At 40.7% G+C, this 21,217-nt stretch overlaps 1 protein-coding gene across 4 annotated transcripts in view; it reads right to left on the reverse strand.

The window, feature by feature from the left end:
* LOC134620322 (NLR family CARD domain-containing protein 3-like) overlaps nucleotides 1-14,768 on the reverse strand; it is a 36,026-nt gene extending 21,258 nt beyond the window's left edge. For 2 of the 4 annotated variants that reach the window (XM_063466436.1, XM_063466439.1), the window contains exons 1-4: nucleotides 14,103-14,187; nucleotides 5,868-6,005; nucleotides 5,606-5,755; nucleotides 5,307-5,420 (exon numbers count right to left, since the gene is read on the reverse strand). In XM_063466436.1, the coding sequence (XP_063322506.1) occupies nucleotides 5,307-5,420; nucleotides 5,606-5,755; nucleotides 5,868-5,956 (353 nt within the window). In that variant the 5' untranslated portion in view covers nucleotides 5,957-6,005; nucleotides 14,103-14,187. Of the gene's footprint in view, nucleotides 1-5,306; nucleotides 5,421-5,605; nucleotides 5,756-5,867; nucleotides 6,006-14,102; nucleotides 14,188-14,468; nucleotides 14,565-14,658 lie in introns of those variants that run through there. The other 2 variants (XM_063466438.1, XM_063466437.1) reach the window with 2 other exon arrangements.
* Nucleotides 14,769-21,217: the final 6,449 nt, after the last annotated feature.

Here is a 21,217-nt window from a genome sequence, read left to right on the forward strand (position 1 = left end):
ACAAGGGTTAGCTAACGTTCTGGCGAGGGGTGTTTGTTAGTGGTGGGCGGATTGATCGAAATATCAATTGTATCGATACTAGCCTGGTGAGATTGATTATTTACTTTAAGTTCCGCTCTTGTTTGCAGTGCTGTGGTTTCAGCAAAGACGAAACAGCCAGGTCGCCAGATTAGCCGCTCCTGTGTCAGCGCAGAGCAGGCACACTTTGCTCCCCCTCCACTCTCTTGTGTTTAGATTTTGTGCCGTTATGTGACGTGACTTAGATGCACAAAGCAAACAAACAAGCAAGTTGCCAGCTCAGGTTCATCAGCACACGTCACGCACAGAGAAAATACAACAGAAGAATGGCAGAGAGGAAGAGGAGAGCCATGTGGCTGTATTTTCAAGTCGAAAATGAGACAACAGCAAAATGTGGGATTTGTAAAAAGCTTGCCAGGTATAGTGGAAACACTACCATTTTATATAAACATATAAAAAAAACATCTGTCCCATCTGCTCTGCCCCAACTCCTGAAACTACCTCAAGCTCGTCTGGAGGGGCTGAATTCATCCCCACCTGCAGCAAAAGGTGGGATATGGGAAGAATTTCACCCTAAAGTCCTAGCATCTCAGCAGCATCGGACAACTGGCACTCATGCCCTAATTGAGATGCGCGGGTACACTGAGGAAAGGCCAGTTCCTTGGGTATAGGATCCACTACTTTGGTGGAAAAACAATGACCAAACATTCCCATCTCTGAGCAAACTTGACAAAAAATACCTGGCGGTGGTTGCAACATCAGTGCCAGCTGAGAGGATTTTTTCAAAAGTAGGGCAGTTAGCAAATAACAGACGAAGTGCATTAAAAGCAAAAAATGTTAATATGATACTGTTCTTGAACAAAAACCTGTAACCAAAACCTTTGTTCTGCACAGACTAACTAAAGGCTTTGGGGGTTGTTAAGTTGTTTACATATTATTTATATTTTCACCAGTTGTTGTTGTTGTCGTTGCTGAGAATTTTAATTGTAATTTTTGTATTTTAGTTTCTCAACAGTACTTGTTTGTTTTAATTTGTTTACTGGTTTGCATGCACTTTTTAATTAAGATTTTTCTAAAAAAAAAAATGATAATAAAGCTTTTTGTATTTAATTATAAACGTTGTCCTAATTATTTCCTGTGTTTTAACTATTTAATAATGAAAAAGGAAACATCACAAACAACACTTAAGGTCATGAAAATTAATTGAGATTTAGCCATTCAATGACGCATCCACCTTATTTACTGAAAAATATCCGTATCGGTATCAGCAATACTGGCCCGTATATACTGACCGGTCTGTGAGATTAAAACAGTCCTGTAGATGGTGGAGAGCATCATCTGGCCATGTTTTAATGACCCAGACGCTTGAAGGAGTTTGTTTCCTGCATAGGGTGTAAGCAGGGATGAGAAGCAGATAGAGGTGATCAGATGGTCCTAGGTGGGGGAGGGGTGTCGCTTTGTAGGCCTGCTTGATGTTACTATACACATGGTCCAGTGTCTTGTCCTGAAAAACTAGTTGATGCATTTATTGCTTCTGGGCTGGACTTCTGTAATTATCATCAGGATATCCTAAAAACTCCCTGAAAAGCCTTCGGTTGATCCAAAATGCTGCAGCAAGAGTATTGATTAGAAAGACAGCATATTTCTTCTCTATTGCCTTCTCTTCATTGGCCCCCTGTTAAATAAAGAATCAAATTTAAAATCCTGCTCCTCACATACAAGGTCTTGAATAATCAGGCCCCATCTTATCTTAATGACCTTATAGTACCATATCACCCCATTAGAGCACTTCACTCTCAGATTGCTGGCTTACTTGTTGTTCCTAGAGTATTTCAAAGTAGAATGGGAGGCAGAGCCTTCAGCTTTTAGGCTGCTCTTCTGTGGAACCAGTTCCCAGCTATGATTTGTAAGATAGACATTCTCTCTTCCTTTTAAGATTAGGCTTAAAACTTTCCTTTTTGATAAAGCATAGTTAGGGCCAATGTTCCCTCTAAGCTGCGCACGTGCGCAATTGCGCACTGCTGGCACGGTCTCTGCGCACAGAAAATCTGCGTTGCGCACAAAAAAAAATCTAACCTGAATTGAAATTAAATTTAAAACTTCAACAATTCTGTTTTGCAGTGTTAGTCAGTAAGTGACTGGCTGCTCCCGTATGGGATTAGAACGATGCCACCTTATCCCATAGTCCAGACAATGATGCGATTCACATTCGTATATACGCAGCTAATCAACGTCGTTGACAGGCTATGACAGCGTCCTTATGTGCCGACACCGGTGTTTTAGCTAGCAAAGCGGCGTGGCTGATGTGGAGTGAAGCCATGTTAATGACAACGTGTACAACCATTGGAGATGTGAGCAGGACAGACAGAACAATTGACGGAAAAAGTGCGGACTTTATACCAGTTTTTAAATTGTGTTGATAGGCCACGTAGAACCAGAGTTATGATAAAAATATATGCAATGTTTGGTTTTCTTCCTGAATACTATCGTTGTTTATATTTACTGTGGTAGGAAACGTTTTATAAGAAAAAAGGCTCGAAAGCACTCTCCTCCTGTGAGCAAAACCAAAACCAAAAACACCCCCACCCTTTCCTATTGGTCGAAAAAAGTGCCATGTCGACCAATCAAAAAATGATATGGCAAGTTGTTAAGAAACGGGGGGAAGTTTTAGGAGTGACGGTGGTGTTTTGAGATGTGAGAGATTTGCGACGTTTAGCGCAAATCTTGTGTAGTTAGTGTGTAGTGTAGTCAATAGTTTTGTTGTGTGTGTCAGAGCAATGAGGCGACTGCTGAATGTTACAGGTGTTACAGGAGTAGGGATGGGTATCGTTTAGGTTTTATCCGATACCGGTGCCAAACCGGTACTTTTGAAACGGTGCCGGTGCTTAAACAGTGCTCAAACCGGTGCTTAAAGAATGGAGAACACAAAATTGGTCCAAAAACCTCTCACGTTCAGCTGTTTCTTTTGTAAAAAGATAACAATGTTAGCCTTTTCTGCAGCTATAGGGCATATATGGTATCACTCTTGGCTGGAAGCAGTGCTTAATCAATGGAAAATTTTAGCCTTTTTGGCCAGGGTGAAGGGAGTATCTGCCGTCAAACAAGAAGACAGCCGCATGTAACTACGACGGTGTTTGCTAGTTTACCTTACATGCATTAATGTAATAATGTGGTTAGCGTACTCAACGTAAATTACACACGAACAACATTAAGCTACTCACGCAGAGAAGAACGGCTGCTGCTGCCATCATCATCTGTCATCATTTCTGCTACACTGGCAGGGCTAGGGGCCAGGACTCTACTCTTCGGGTTTTTGGGATGTTGCTAACTCCGGGTCCGTTAACAGGCACCACACCGGCAGTAGATGTGGATGGTGTGAGGTCTCGCAGCAAGCTATCAAACACGGCGCATTTCTCGGCTTTAAAAAAAAAAAACCCGCTATGCGTCGCCAGGTGTTTCATCGGATTTGAGGTGTTACCTCCTTTGACAGTATCACAGTATCACCTTAAAGCACTTGTTGCAGGCTGCTGAGTTTGCATCTTTTGCTGCGAAGTACAGCCAGACTTCTGACCGCTTCGCCTTGGGCATTTTTAATCTGTAGCTCTGCTCTAAAAGAACGTACGTACCTGGCCCCGCCTACTATCCTCGGAAACGTAAAATGATTGGCTAGAATTGGCTCAGGAAAAAAAAAAGCACCGAAATAAAGCACCGAAATGTGCGCTGCTTTTCGGTCTGGTTACTACCGTTTATGTCAGAACCGGTGCCATCATGGCACCGGACACCGGTACCCATCCCTATACAGGAGTGATACATCTCCTGTTGTCAGGCCTGCAGGTATCAGGCTGTTGTTCTTCTTTATCTCATAGTGGACAGAAACTATTTTTGGAGTGGCACAAATAATTTGTGTGTCATCAAATTTGATGCAGAACAGCTGATTGTGCTGTAAATAGTTTGAAATGTTTATTTAAAAAAACGCCTTGGCTGCATTTAAAAAAAATAGCTGCAAAAAACTTGTTGTTTGCCAAACTGAGTTACTTTTTTGAAGAAGTAACTATATAATTAATTGCCCAATATTGGTCTTTATATACTGTATTTTGCAGACAGAGAGTTACAGGACTCTCTCCCAGACCACAGACTCATACTCATAATACAAGTCAGAGCTTTATAAAAAAAAAGAAAAGAAAAAGAAAGTTGTGTTTTCAAAATTGGAGTTCAAGTTATTTTTACTTCCAATAGTGTTAACATACTACACAGGTCAATGACTACATTTTTGTTTTACATTTTCATTGTAAGTGGGCTAAAGCAGTTAATTAAAAGTAGTCGAACATAAATGTAAATGCTGTAATTTGATTATTTTAATAAACCATGAAACTTGGATGGATTCGATGCTGGCGTGACCACAGTGCACACGTCTGCTGTTGCTCACAGTGGTCCAAGGGATCGCTCAGAGAGTTTGTGTGTTCGCTCAGACACATGGAAAATTAGAGGGAACATTGGTTAGGGCTGCATCAGGTGACCCTGAATCTTCCCTTAGTTACATTGCAATAGCACGAGGCTGCCCTGAGTTTTCCCTTGCTGTCTTCTTTGTAATACAATTTCCCCATGTAGTTACTTCCTGGTGCAAAGTGGCTGTGATGATGCTGTGATAGCTTATCACTATCAGAGCTCTATGATTAAGACATATAAGAACACCTATTTGTATTTGTTGGCACTATATCAAATACGTATGGAGATTAAGCCTATGTTTGAATTCTGTTTGAATTTTTACTATCTCTCAGGCTGTTAAACATCACTGTAGCTGCATATCTTTTTTTCTCTGCCAGCTGTGAATTTATTTGAAATGTTAGGTGGAAAGTTTATTGCTTAGTTTCACCAAAGTAAGATAGAATTATAATCCATAAACCTTCATAAAGACAAACATCTCCCCAGAACATTGAGCACTGCTGAAGTGTCATTGAAGAGGAGAAAAAAATATTTGTCCTCGTCCATCCGGCAACACCTGAAACACCTGAGTGGAAGTTCCCACCTACACTGTGTTTGATGCAAAGCACAAAGGAGACGCATGCTGGAGGAGCTGGAGTCCTACAGACACTCAGCCTCTTCACTATAGAAACCCCTTCTACAACGTCCATTCTTTACACTTTGACTACTGTGTTTGTGGAAACATTCCAACACCCACCACTTCACACATGAACATAGAAATGTGTGTGAAAAAGAGCTGAACTGATATTAAACATGATGGAGGATTTATTCACATTTATTCACAACGACATTTAGATACACATTACCTCTTGGCAGGAGAAGGACATCCTTTAAATTTTTCACCAATATCCTTTGACTGATGGCTCTTTAAAGACGCACAGCTGGGTTCAGGTCCAGGAGATTCTGGCTTCTTACTGATCCTAGAAGTAAAACAATAAATGTAACAGTTTCATGAGACAGATGGAAAAACTGGAAATATTAAATTACTTACACAATGAACAAAATTACTCAAATCAGAAAAAAATGATGTAAAACAAAAAAAAAATTAAAATGAGAATACTTAATCCCCCAAAACAAACAACCAGAAAAAAAGTAAACTACTTACTCTTTGTCACATAAAAGTTCTTTTTTAAAGTCAGCACCAATATCCTTTGACAGGTCACTCTTTAAGGAAACACAGCTGGGTTCAGGTCCAGGTTCTGGATTAGTTTTAGGCTTAGGTCCAGCAGACCCTGGTACACCCTGCACCTCTGGGCTTTAAAACAACATACACAGAAGTATGAGTGTGAATAATGATGGAGCAGTGATGTGAGTGCTGAGCTGTGACATGGAGAAGAGTCATGGACAGTTAGAGATGGTCATCTCACCTCTGAGCTTTGGTCTGGCTCTCATGTTCCCCACACAGAGTGGTTTTAGATGGAGGGACTCCCTCCTCTCTGTCCTCACACTGATCCATGCTGCTGAATTCACATCCACAACAGCTCACACACACTTTCTACCTTCACCTACAGAGGAAACACAAATCATTCATGTGCACATCAACTGAAATCCTCCTTTCCATCATGTGTGCTGTCCAAATGTCAGCTGCTTCTTTTCTGCTTCATCTCAGTGTCAGCTGAATGCAGTCAGACAGATGAAGCTGCCATCAGCTGCTCTACTTCTACTATCAGTCTAATAGATGGAGCCATGAAGCACACATGATCACGGTTGGGAAGGTAACTTTTAAAATGTAATTTACAACAGATTACAGAATACATGCCCCAACCTGTATTTTGTAACGTATTCCGCTACGTTACTCAAAGAGAGTAACGTATTCTGAATACTTTGGATTACTTAATATATTGTCATGCTTTTTACAACTGCATGAATGTACTATTGCTGTGTGATTTATTACTATTACTGAACGTTACTCGAGATACCAATAGCAACTTGATTTTTAAATCTTAATATAAAATGAGTAACAGTAGGGTGGACATTAGGTAAGGCTGCACTTTTTGCAGCGATCTCATATAGAAAACTATTCTGCGCGTATATCAAACAGATCCGCAGCTCCGAACTGTATTAAAGGGACCTCTGGCTAATACGTCGGGTTCCGTGTCAGGCACGTAGCCGAAAACTAGCTTTACTTTGTTGTCTGGGTCAGCTTTGCTAGCGAGAGACAGAGAGAGGCGTTGAAAGGCTGCACCAACGGAACTTATTGTTTCGGAGGAAAACACGAACACAGTGTACAGTCGAGTCTTAATAACTTATTTACAACTGGGCTCATCAGGCACTCTTTTTGGCTGCAGTGGTTATTATTATATTTACTATATATATTATTATATATATTTCTTATATTACATGCTTCCATCTCCCGTTTCTGGTCTGTGACAACTCATACTTTTGACTCTCCTTTGTGTCCCTCCCTCCCTCGCTCACAGACACATAATGGTATGGGAGTCCATTCTCCCTGCAGCACGGACTACACTGCTCATGAGTCTACATTCTTTAGGGCTATGCCTGTAACACTCTGCCTATTGCCTTCATATTAAATAATTTTTTGAATAATAATTTTTTAAAAATATTTCTTCACGTCATTTATAGGAGCCGCAAGTAGAGGTGACATGGGCCGCAAGATTGAGACACAGGCATTAGAGCCTCTTATTGCGTGTTTTCTTTGGGTTTTCCACAGGTGTGAAATTAACAAAAATAGAGAGGGCATAGCCTAACATATAAAACAGGAAAAGACTGCCATGTAATCCATTTATCTCAACAAATATTCTGAATATCACCTTTTTAAACGGTAACTGTAATGGAATACAGCTACTCATATTTTGTATTTTAAATACGTAACACCGGTACATGTATTCCGTTACTCCCTAAATAATGCATTCACTGACACACACTGTGACTGGGAGCTTCAGCCCTGGGCCGGTTCTAGACAGGCATATATGAGGGGGCAGACAGAAATAAAGGGGGCACCTAGTGGCAATGGAGGCGAGAAAGGTGTGGGGGTTGGGTGGGCTGGTCTGGTCTGGATTAGGGCTACCACAAACAATTATTTTGATAGTCGAATGGTCACCGATTATTTTTGCGATTAGTCGACTAATAAGATCATACATCCATTGGACATAAAACGTACAGCTTATTCCACCAGCATGCTGGTGGAATAAGCTCTTATATAACTATCATTAGCTTAGTGTTTAAGGTATGTGCTAACTAAAAATAAGATGATAGTTTATTAAACTTTTAATGAAATTTGCAGACTCAGATGTCTGCTCCTTGCTATCTAAAATATACAGGACATTGGAGTAAATTCTCAACCATCTCTCACTTCTGTTTAATCAGTTTTCTGTTTGATGTTTATTCAGCAGTGTGAAAACTATAACTTTAACCTCAGGCAAACCGATTTACTCAGGAGGGGTTTGAAAACGATGTGCCGGGAGTTCACTGTTCAAGCCGGCTCTAGAGAGCTTCGAACCCCTGGTCAGCTATCGAGCTGGTGGGAAACAGGCGTCTCTGAAAACGTTGGAGCACTTTTGCAAATATGTGATGTCTTGATAAACCGAGCAGATATTTGAAGTGATCTGCTGCTACATTCTCTCCTAAAAAATATCTGAAAACTACTTTGTGACTCAGAAAGAGTAATAAGAGTAATATTAAAACTAAGTAGCTGCCGCCATTGCTGGAAACTGGAATTGGCTGAGCCGCACTATGAATTCTGGGATAGGTTGGGCCACGAAGGATACACCAGACCCATCCTTCAAATCTGAGGAAAAGGAGGATGCATTTGTCGGCCGCATTTGTCGGAGTCTTTGAATTTGGCCAGCCTTCGTCACATCGCTGTAATGTAATTGACCTTCAAATGCGGCCTCCGAAGGATGTGGCTAAATTTGGACACAGCTACAATACTGGAGGCTGCTTCTTCTTCTTCTTCTTCTTTGGCGTTTAACAGCAGCTGGCATCCTTGTACATGCATTGCTGACATCTTCTGTTTCACACTCTTAAATCCTACTACCTATTCCTGCGTCTTTCAGGATCTTAGCTTCAAACGACGCACCAACTATCAAATTAGTCGTCAACGTAACCGTGACTAGTAGACTAATCGTGGCAGCCCTACTCAGGATAACTGTTTCTGTCATGTAATTGGATTGCACTTTGTCAGGCCTCTACCCTAAGACCTGACCAACTTTGGTGTCCCACCTGAAGGCTAAGCTTCTGCGGGTCTAGCTTTTATGGTCACTAAGGCACGCAAACCCCCTGACCACGTTAAGGTGGCAATCCCTCAGGGGGAAAACAGAAAAGCAAAAAAAACAAAAAATAAAATAAAATATTCTTCATCAGATTCTAACAACTGAAAACACGACATTTACCTTAATTGGATAGCCTATATCAAATATATTCATACCAACAATAAAACTTCTCACTATTGCCAATATGAACAAAACTAAAAATGGTAGGCCCAGTTATAAAGAGAAAAAGAGAATTTGCAAAGTCTTGGAAAATAACACTGAAAAATACAAATAAAGAATAAAATAAAATATCCATCCAGATCTTTACAATCAACAACATAAAATCGAACTTAATTGGATGGCCTAATTCAAATAAATGTGCAAAATTAAATAAGACCTAGTAACACACTCAGACAAAAACTGGTTCATCCAAAAGACAAAACTCCTAAACACAAACTTAACAATGTGGTGTATGGTGTACAGTGTAGCGAGGAATGCCCAGACCTCTACACTGAAGAGACCAAACAGCCACTTCACAAGCGCATGGCACAACATAGAAGAGCCACCTCTACGGGACAAGACTCAGCAGTTCATCTGCATCTAAAGAACAAAGGTCACTCTTTCGAGGATGCCAATGTTCACAGAGGAGTAAAAGAGGCCATTTATGTGCACTGTGAGCGACAACAGAGGCGGTGGTTTACGACACCAACTGTCTGCCATCTATAATCCAGTTTTGAGAACCCTTCCCAGACGCCTTAACACCCATTCACACCCTGGGCCATCTGACCTCAGGAAATCACATGATAGGGTGGGGCTAGGTTTTACAATGAGCTCACCCGAAACCTTGGCTGATGGTGACGTACACCCGTTTTCACACCTTGGCTCATGTGATTAGGTAGAGGATCATCAGGGGGTCCTTTGTCCCTCTTTGGGGGGATACCCCCACAGGGTTTAAATGTGGAACTTTCCACCATTTGACCCTAGAACTGAAGAAGCTTCTCGGATGAGAGGTGAAACATCATCAAGCAACTTAAAGAAGTCCAGATGCTTTTCTTTCCAAGCTCCTTAGACTACGATGACCTGGATGACTGAGAGCCTTCACAGACATTAAAAAGGTATAGTAATCATCCACAACTATTTTCAGTTGCGGATGATAAAGGATTCAGAAAGTTTATTCATGCAGACCTATATGACAGAGAATGTGCATCTTCTTTTTGTTTTGCACATTTTAATTTATATTTTATTGTGTTGTGGTTTGCAGTGTTTTGTGTTGTTTCACTTTAAATTTGTTTAAAAGGAAAAAGCTGAAAATGTAAATAGTTAAAAGTTGAAATGTAAATAGTTGGTTTTGGTATTTTATCATTTATTAATTAAATTTTATGTGGAGTGAATAAATAAAAGTATATTTATGGTGGCCCCTAGAGACAAAGCACGTACAAACTCCGAAGCACGTACAAACTCCGAAGCACGTACAAAACACAACAGAAGTGCTCCAGGATGCTAGGCGCAGTGTTGAGCTTTTGTTACCTAGTGGCTACACAAGCCAGGAAGTACCAACGACCGGATTTGGTGTGTGGTAGTAACAGGTAAATCAACATTTTTTTTTAAATTATTTGAATATATATGAGTGTTGGTGTATAAATACACAAACAATACACATATGCTTTCAATTGTGTAATTTAAGTGATCTACTTAGCTCTGTTTTGGAAGTTCAGTTAACGCTAGCAATGTGTTTTGGATTTTGTACATGCTTTTTAGAGTTTGTACGTGTTTTGGAGTTTGTACGTTAGTAATTCCTTTTGTGCATAATTATATATTGTTGTTGATAATAAATTAAAGCAACAAAACAACCTGAAGAGCTGGTTGGGAGCCGAAAGAACCGGCACTTTTTAGTGAGCCGAGCCAAAAGAGCCATTTCTCTAAAAAGAGCCGGAATTCCCATCACTATTGCAGAGCGCCCCGTGTGGGTAGCTCCCTCAATAGCAACTATCATTACACAAGTGAGCCTGCACACAAAAAGTGCATGGAGGCAAAAAGCGAACGAGAAATGAAACCTATCATCTCATTTGTGCCTTTTCCAGCGGATTATTCAGCTACTGTAGTAAATCTTGCACATATTCAGTTTGTGGGTAATCTATTATTTTCTTTCTCAACTTCTACATTTTGACTTAAGGGGGCAGGACGTTTGTTTAAGGGGGCATTGACCCCTCTTACCCCAGCATATAGCCGGCCCTGCTTAAGCCCATTAATATTTAGTCAGTTCAACACGTCTGAACAACATTTTCAAATATTTCAGCTGATCCATGAAAAGGTTCATAATAATTATTCTTACGCAGAGACGTGTACACACACATATTGATTTACAGTTAATAAGAAGCATCTTCCATCCAGTAATGTTTTATCTCCATAAGTTTCAGGATTAATTAGTTGATGAGTTACAATTGGGAATATACCCCTGTAAGAAGTGAAAACCCAGGGTTAACCCTAACTAGGGATGGGTATCGAAAACCGGTTCTTGTTGAGAACCGGTTCCCACTGTTTCAATTCCTTGGAATCGTTTGCCATTTTTGCAAACGATTCCCTTATCGATCCCAGTCGCCCCCGAATGACGTCACCACGTTGCAGAGCGTCGGAGCGTACCTGGCAGAAAACACGGCGCAAACCCTTAAAAGTTTGTTTATACTTTACGAGAACGGATGACAACAGGGCAACTTGCAAAGTAGATATTTCATTAAGGGAGGAAACACTACGAATATGCAAAAGCATTTGCTCACAAAACACGCGATGAACTTAAATGAATGTCGTGTTTTTAATTCCGCCCCGGACTCGTGAGTCTCAACCAGCAGCAGTGGTAACGTTTGCACATCCTCTCCCGTTAATGCGGCAGGTAAATAATCAACTAACAGTGCATATTATGTTAGCGCGATCTGCTTTATTACAAAACCTGCCATTACTGTGCGTTTAGGTGACCATGATGAGAGAGACAGAGTCTGGCTGGCGCTCGCTGGCAGTTGCCGCTGCAGTCCACCGGTATCGTCTCCTTTCAGGCCCGAATGTCACCGAGCAGTGACTAAGTTTGTGGTAAAAACCTTGCAGCCATTTGCCACAGCAGATGGTAAGTGAATGTGTTTAATTGTAGGCAGGGACATTACTGGATATTCTTGTGTAATTGCTACAGAATAATTTATGTTATACTTTGTTATTGCTACAGAAGAATATTTATTTTATTATTTTACATTTATTTCCCGGGGACCCTGTGACACCCCATTGAAGAGCCGTAGGCTGTGGATCTCTTAAGATCTCACTGTTGGGTTTGTAAGGCCATGTTACTCCTAAATTTCTATCTTGTTCAAAGAGAAGATATAAAACAAAATTCTAAGCTAATAGACCTTAGTGTTCTCCTTTTTAAAAATAAGAATCGATAAGAGAATCGATAAAGAATCGAATCGTTAAACAGAATCGAAAATGGAATCGGAATCGTTAAAATCTTATCAATACCCATCCCTAACCCTAACCCTGACATTATATGGATAAGATCAAATCCTGCATCATAGAACAAGCTTCAGTAAAGGGACGTGGTCCAGTTGGACTCTTATATGTTGTTAGGAGAAGGACTAAGAAGGACTGGTGCTTCCCAGTCTGCAGTGTGCCTGCAGAAAAACAACCAATGGAACAAACAAATTGCAGCTGATTATTTAACACACAATATTTCAGCTCACAGCTTCAAAATTAGAGCATTCAACCATTGTTATCACAGAGAAGTCTAACATCATTTTTATAAACACACTTTGTTTTAGTAAATTTCTGAGAAAGATCCATGAAATGGACTCTGATTTATCATTTTCATTTCTAGTCAATAATTATTCACTGATTAATAAACATTCTTCATGTGATCTTTTGTTCTGTTTGCCTATAGATGTAGTTCGTGTTTACATTGAGAGATCTTATTTTAATTTAATGGTTCAGCAACATTTTATCTGTATTTAAGAGGTTTGAATACTTCAAATCACTTTTTTTTATTGTCACATCACATGTGCAGGTACACTGGTACAGTACATGTGAGTGAAATTCTTGTGTGCGAGCTTCACAAGCAACAGAGTTGTGCAAAATACAATAATGTAAAACAAGCAAAATATAAAAATGGCTGATCTAAAAAGTAATAAATAAATAATAAATAAACTTTAGTGTAAAATGCTGTCAGAGCACATCTAGACTCTCTGTAGAGGCTCAACAACTCCTCAAAAATATATTCAGTGATGTTTAGAATCAGTCATATAGGGAAAAAGCTGCTCTGATGTCAACAAACTCCCCAGATAGCAAGAAGACATTAAATTGATGTTGGTTTTTGACATCTTAAATTGTAACTTAACAGATGATGGTTATCTTTTTTTTTTTTTTTAGATAATACACAGTTGTCTTTTTCACATGTTTAAGTATTGATGATAATTTGCAGTGGTTTAGTTGGTTGAAGTCCTGTCGATTTTCAATCATGATTTTATTGTTGTTTCAGTATTAACCAAGGCTGAAAAATGTAAAATCAATGTCAGATTTCAGTGCTGATTCAACGGAATTGCCTGATATTGATTTAACATTATTTCAATGAATGTTCACTATCTGGATTGATGACAGACTGATGATATCAGCACTCATGTTGAAGACAGTCTGTGTGGTATGAACTGATATCTAACTGGAACTTCAATATCTTTAAACACAATCTTGCAGATTAAGGAAATGAGTTTGGGTCACAGACAGCTGCTTCAGGCTCAGCGGGGACAGTCAGTAACAACTGTGACTGATATGTAATCAGCTTTAAATTATTATGTTTAAATTTAATAAAGCTTAATAATAAAGTTTTAAAAGCTTGATATGTTTAATCCAGTTAGTCTCTGAGTAACACCACTCTTGTGGGTGTAAACAATGAACAATAGTCCGCTTTCTGTTGGAAGAGAGCCAAAAGTTTGTGACGCAGTATTTTTATTCATTTTTTATTCTGTTTTGAATTTATGCCTTATCTATATTTAATAATAAAAATCACACCGTCCGCTCTGACCCTCTATCGTCGCTTTGCGCTTTCCTCCCTACAGTCTGCGTGAAAATCCCGCAGAGTGATTAAAAAGACCTGGAGCTCTGAGTCTCTCCAGCGGCTTTCCGGTGCAGCTCAGGCCGGATTTAGCGTGTCAGTGAACGGGAGAGCAGCGGCTCCTCTCCGCTTCCTCCATAGACTAGTGGAGGCAGGAAAAGTTGCCTTCAGTAGTAAGTGGATCCACAGTAACAATGATTCTGAGTTCAGTTGCTGACCATCAACTAAAATACCTTTCACATAGGACGCGGCACTCATTCATGTCTATTCTTTGCGCCACGCAATAACGGTTTCCCGCTGCGCGGACGTACCTTCGCGCGACCAGTAGAAACTGCTGCGCTAAGTTGAACCTCACGATGAAGGAAAACAATCTGTCGGAGTCCGGTGAACTTTTTGTCACGTGTTCAACGGACCTCCAGAGCCTTTTCAATGGTCTGCGGGGAAAGCGGTGTTGTGGAAACGACACACTCTTCACTGGTCGGGATAGTTACAAAGCTTTCTTCTTCATGAATGAGCGATACATTTTTCTTATTAAACACTTGAACATAATACATAAAACACAAATTCTCGTAGAGGATACAAAGTCAGAGAGGTGAAAGTCTTGAAATGACAAGGAGCAGGCGCATCTAGTACACGCAGAGCGGCCGCAAAGAAAAAAAACAAAAACAAATACGTACAAGCAGAGCGCGGCGGCCAGCGAAGTTTGATGCACATGTCGTGTCCAATGTGAAAGGGCCTTAACTCTGCTGCTGCTCTCATTCCCGGACTCTGATCTCACACACTAGCAGAAAATAGCGAACACACTTTGGACACACCTCGTTGATCCAGCTGTGAGTCCGTTACCGTGAAGTATGCAGTTTCACTTACCTTCCATTCATACCGAGACGATCATCTGCGACGCCAAGTTCAGGAAAAAGAAAAGAAATTAAAAAAAAAGAAAAGAAAAAGGGAAACAGCAAGGGCAGGAGGGGTTTGTGGGAACGCTGGGGCTCGGGAACATAAGTAACGGATTAGTTTATGATCAATTTCTGTGTTTGGGAGTATTAATGATTTTAAGCATATAAATGTTTGTCGGAGGGTTTACAGACGCTGAATCATTTTGTGTGACAGTTAATGTCAAATATACTCGCAGCAGAGAGAGACTGTCTCTGCTGATCAAACGGGAGAGTCTCACTGTAATGTCCCTATAGTCAGACTCTGTCTCTACATTACTCACTGAAACTTGTCACATTCACATTTAGTCATGTGAATGCAGTGTGAATGTGCCTTACAGCAGAGATACACTTTTCTTTTAATACTCTGCTGAAGGAATACATTTTATAAATGCAACCTGTTGAGCCTTATCTAACACAGAAGGAAGCAGTGCAATAAAGTTACAGCTAAACAAAAGTCACATGAATTTACCTGCATTCAGCTTGTGATGCATAACGTATATGTTTTTATGTTTGATCTTAATCTGCTTGACATACCTGATAAAATAAAGACTATAAAACTGATCAGTCTGTTTGAAGGCTGTTCATCACTGCCTGTCATAAGTCAAATGAATTTCACTTTTATCTGAACTAATTTAGATGTCTGCTTGAACTGTGGAGTGGCAGATAAGGATGAGGTACACAGGCTTTTTGTAACATTTTACTGGACTTTGTATTAAAGGCAAATAAACAAATGTACAATGTTGGTGAATAAATAAAATTCCATATAGTTTTTAAAGGATCATTTAATTCTTGCAAACGTCACCACAGACAAGTTAAAATCGAGTTCTCATTACATCATTCAAGTAAAAATAAATATCAGGATGAACCCTGGCTGCTCACCAAGAGCTGAGCAGTTTGTAAATTCATCTTTTGAGTCATGCAGTGATTCCTCTCTGATATCACAGTTTGTCTCATCTGCAGCTGACATGAACTCAATCATCTCAGCTGAGCTCAGAATCAGAGAAACACAACATACTGATGCTCACTGTGAAGCTTTGAGTGGAAAAAGACAGAAAAACATGTGGATTTTACAATTAAGGACAGTTTCTGACCCAGATCAAATTTGCGGAAAATGGTACCTAGAGGGAGGATGTATATTATGAAGAGAAGAGGACCTAAAACTGAGCCTATACAAAAGGTCAGTCATCTTTGACAAATGTTTTTAGTTTTGGAGTATTTTCTGACCAGATGTGTGAATGTGTTACTCTAACCAATACAACCCTGTTACCCATATTAACAGAAGAGGACAAATTATTTTCAACGTTTCCTTCCTTTATTCAGGTAACTACACTTATCCTTGACTTTCACAGTAAATGATACTCCACAGCTGGTGTCTGTTTCTGAGAAAACAGTAATACTAGCACTGGTCTGCAACCATGTTATCATACATATAAAACCAGGATTACAAACATGCTGTAAGGTGCAAAACAACAAAAGAATATTATTAAACAACCTTGTAGGTGGTCCTGAGACTTCATTTGTTACATATATGTCATAAACTACAAGTAAAAGTAACATGTCCATTCAGTTATGTTGTGCTACTCTGTTTTATTTTACCCCCCATTATCACAACATTTTAAAAATACAATAATGATAAATATGTTTGTTACCTCGCAGGGGTTTAATCTGATACCTTTGTAATTGTTTGAATTATAATATGAATACTTTTTAAAAAAACAAAAAAACAAACACATGTTTACTGAAATGCTGGATGAGGTGGATTTCTAAAGTTTGTTGACTTAATATGTATAGAGTATGAGTGTGACTGTCTTTTACTTAAGGATCAGGAATGCATTAACAACATTTATTTCTTTGACAGGGCCCAGGATAGCACCCAGCCTACTGCCCTGATTATTGTCCCACCTCCTGCCACGCTTGACAAATCTACCATGTCATGACTATTCCCTGAAGCTGACCTTGAATCTGAATTTGAGCCTTCTACTCTCTTAGAGACAGAGGAGGAGGACGAGGAGATGCACATTTGTCTGTTATTGTGCCAGACAGAACGAGGACTACCAGGAAAGCAGCTGAGACTCCAGAACTTATCATTCCTTCCAAACAGACAGACATTGCTGTGTCCTTTCCTTTTGATTCTCCTGTAACTCACTGAGATATTAACATCTCCTTCCCAAGCGACCTTCCAGTAACAACGGCCAGACCATCTCTATACAGCAGCTGATGCCAGTGAAATCTCTCTTGATGCGCAGGATCACTCCACATGTGTTAACTTCCTGTTGTTGTCAAACAGTTTGAGTTTTCTGTTTACTATGTGTCAATTGTGTCAGTTGTGAGTTGACAGGAATCTCAAGTGAATGAGTGAATGAAAAAAAAAACATACATGCAAGAAACAGAACATGAACTCTCATTCATGTTCACTTTTATATTCATATCAATATGAGAGGATGGACAGCAGCTCCAGAGAGACCAAAGCAGGAGGCTGCAGATCCAGGAAGAGGAGAGCTTTAGAGAGAAGAGAATAGAGAAATGCAGCTCTACGTGAAGAGGAGGCTGCAGCTGCAATGGTAGGAATGAACACTGTGACATCATGGTTCACAAATGTACTTTCCTAAATCCTTTTCAAGCAAGCAAGAAATATATAGTCTAAGGAGCTTGGAAGGAAAAGCGTCTGGACTTCTTTAAGTTGCCTAAAGACGTTTCACCCCACATCCGAGAAACTTCTAGCCAAGGTGTGAAAACGGGTGTGGGTCACAATCAGCCAAGGTTTCCGGTGAGCTCATTGTAAAACCTAGTCCCACCCTATCATGTGATTTCCTGAGGTCAGATGGCCCAGGAGTTTAGTGGGTGTTAAGGGTGTGAATGGGTGTTAAGGCGTCTGGGAAGGGATCTCAAAACTGGATTATAGATGGCAGACAGTTGGTGTCGTAAACCACCGCCTGTATTCAAAGATGGTCTCTCACAGTGCACATAAATGGCTTCTTTTACTCCTCTTTCAAACCATCTGTCTTGTCTGTCCAAAATGTGTACACTAGCTTCCTCAAAAGAGGGACCTTTGTCCTTTAGATGCAGATGGACTGCTGAGTCTTCTATGTTGTGCCATGCGTTTATGAAGTGGCTGTTTGGTCTCTCCAATGTAGAGGTCTGGAGTAAACTGTCGTGCTTGGAGAAGACTCTTCTGAGTTTTTTCTGATACACCGGGGATGACAATGTTGTTGTCTTTCTTATCCTCCTTAGCTGGTGTCTGATGTTCTTTTCTGTGCATCTTTGCTGACTTGATGAAAGCCCAATTAGGATAACCACATGTTTTAATCAGTAACCGCTGATTACTCCAAGTTTGTGTTCCAGAGGGTGGTGGGAGTCAAAGAGGAGGTACTGGTCCGTGCGTGTGGGATTCCGGTAAACTTAAACACTGAGGTTTCCATTCTCTTCAATGCGCACAGCACAGTCCAGGAAAGGCAAACAGTTATCCTTTGTGTCTTCCCTGGTGAACTTGATGTTTTTATCCACAGCTTTAATGTGAGCAGTGAAGGATTCCACTTCTTGTGTTTTGATTTTGACCCAGGTGTCATCTACATATCTGTACCAGTGGCTAGGTACTCTCCCTGGTACAGATATGTAGACGACACCTGGGTACGTATATGAATAGGAAGTTAGTGTGGGAAGACACTGCTTCCTATTTTGGTGTATTTGTAATGATTACAGTTGGTAACAAATGTGTGTTTGTTTGTTTGTTTGTTTGTTTGTTTGTTTGTTTGTTTGTTTGTTTTTTGGGGGGGGGGGGGGGTGTTCAGTGTCTATCCAAATTTAAAAGTGTTTCCAATAAAGAATCTGGGGGGAAAGACAAACATATAGATCTGTATGCAAGAACTGAGTGACCTTCACTCTTCTAATGCAACTGTAAATTAACAATTTATTAATGCTACACTTCATTACGCAAGGTGCTTTCATTCAGTAGTGATCTCTCATATTCACAAATCCTAAATTAGTGCAATGTCCCATAAATAATTGTAAAACCTATAAATAAATGTATGTAGCTTATTCTCATTGGTCTAACACTGTCATATGTGTCAAGAACCCACCCACCACTTTAATCACACTCTAGATCTTGTTTTAACATATGGCATAGAAACTGAACATTTAACAGTGTTTCCTGAAAACCCTCTCCTGTCTGATCATTTCCTGATAACATTTACATTTACAATAATTGATTACACAGCAGTGGAGAGTAGACTTTATCACAATAGTTGTCTTTCTGAAAGCGCTGTAACTAAGTTTAAGAATATAATCCACCCACTGTTAGCATCTTCAATGCCCTGTACAAACATAGAGCAGAGCAGCTACCTGAACGCTACTCCAACAGAGGTCGATTATCTTGTTAATAATTTTACCTCCTCACTACGTACGACTCTGGATATTGTAGCTCCAGTGAAAACTAAGGCCTCAAATCAGAAGTACCTGACTCCGTGGTATAATTCTCAAACACGTAGCCTAAAGCAGATAACTCGTAAGCTGGAGAGGAAATGGCGTGTCACAAATTCAGAAGATCATCATTTAGCCTGGAGAAATCATTTGTTGCTTTATAAGAAAGCCTTCTGCAAAGCCAGAACATCTTACTATTCGTCACTGATTGAAGAAAATAAGAACAACCCTAGATTCAGATTCAGAAGACTTTATTTATCCCCAAGGGGCAATTAAGAGACTGACCTTGCCTTTCTCTTCAGCACTGTAGCCAGGCTGACAAAAAGTCAGAGCTCTATTGAGCCAACCATCCCTTTAACGTTAACTAGTAATGACTTCATGAACTTCTTCACAAGTAAAATTTTAATCATTAGAGAAAAAATTACCAATAATCATCCCACAGATGTAATATTATCTACAGCTACTTTTAGTACCATTGATATTCATTTAGACTCTTTTTTTCTCCAATTGATCTTTCTGAGTTAACTTCAATAATTACTTCCTCCAAACCATCAACGTCTCTTTTAGACCCCATTCCTACAAAACTGCTCAAAGAAGTCCTGCCAATAATTAATGCTTCAATCTTAAATATGATCAACCTATCTCTTTTTTTTTTTTTTTTTTTTTTTTTTTTTTGGCGCCTGTCCCGTTTGGTTCTTTTGCCATTAGAATTATTGTCTAAAGGCGAAGAAAGATGCCCAACGGATTTACTTTACCAAATGGACCATCCCAGCCTTGCCGTAACGGTCTATTTGATTCACCTTTAATTGTTTATTTTATTTTCACTTGTTGTATGCGGGACAGACTTTACTGGGGGAAAGAAAGGGGAGAAGGAAGGAGGGAAAGAAAAACAGTGGGGAAGAGGGACGGGGAAAAAGGGCAAAAAACAAAAAACCAACAGAATAAGCAGAAAAAAAAAATACATATTGACCACCTGGATCAGCTGTTGAGAAAGAAAAAAGAAAACAAGCAGAAGAAAACAAGAGTAATAGAATAAACAACATCACAATGATATATGGGAATATGGCAGTAAATACTAAATGTTAAACATTATTGTGCAGCACGTAGGATCGACAGCGCACAGTGTGCTTTGAGGTAGGAGCCAAAAAGGGTGTAGTTTGTGTGTGTGATCACCTGTGTGTACACCTGTAAGCATGAACGCGCTTGATTTTTTTTTTTTTAAAAAGGTTCCTTCATGTAATGATCTGCTAGAGGGTGTGGGGGGCCACTGCCCCGTCCTCCAGGGCATGAAGCAGGTGTGGAGGAGATCAAAACTCCAGACATCCAGAGGCCCCCAGAACACAAGAGACCAAGGAAGACCAACAGAGGGGCAGCCGCGCCACTATCCCAGAAAGAGCTGAGGAGAGTCCCAGATGAGGGGTCACTCAGCAGCCGCGGAGCAGAAGCCAGGGGGGGTTGCAGTGACGTGCCCGTGAGCTCCGCCGGCAGCCAGCTGTGCCTGAGTGACCGAGCCCCGGGCCGAGAGGCCGAGGGCACCCCATCCCCGAAGTGGCCCGAGCGAGCCCCAGGCTCCAGGCCCCGATAAGCAGCCGCCAAGGAGTGAGCCGGTGGGTACCTGGGCGCCCATCCCCGGACACAACGAACCACCAACGCACCGATGTCTGAGGGCGTCCGCCACCGGCGGGGGAAGTGGTGGGGGGAGATAGGCCTCCAAACCTTGGAGGGCCTGAGATGTCCCCAGAGAGGTGGCGTCTGATACCCAACCTGACATATAGACACAGACATACAGGCACACACAGATACAAACATCCATTCCCACCCTCATGCTCTCAATTGCAATTACTCCACACTCAACCAACGTGGAGACAGACATAAAGAGACGCTGTACACACAATCACACTCCCCAAGCGTACTCTAAGAACCGGGTCTAGGTACCCTTGTGCCCAGACCCAGGTGGTGTTACCCTTTTCCCTGCGGTGGAGAGAAGCAGACTGCCCCGACTCCGCAGCAGCAGGGAGGCCCCACATTCCAGACCCCAGTCGGACGGCCAACTCCTCCTCCTAGCCCCCCCGCTC

This window comes from Pelmatolapia mariae, linkage group LG23 (genome assembly GCF_036321145.2).
Source record: "Pelmatolapia mariae isolate MD_Pm_ZW linkage group LG23, Pm_UMD_F_2, whole genome shotgun sequence".
Classification (NCBI taxonomy): Eukaryota; Metazoa; Chordata; class Actinopteri; order Cichliformes; family Cichlidae; genus Pelmatolapia; species Pelmatolapia mariae.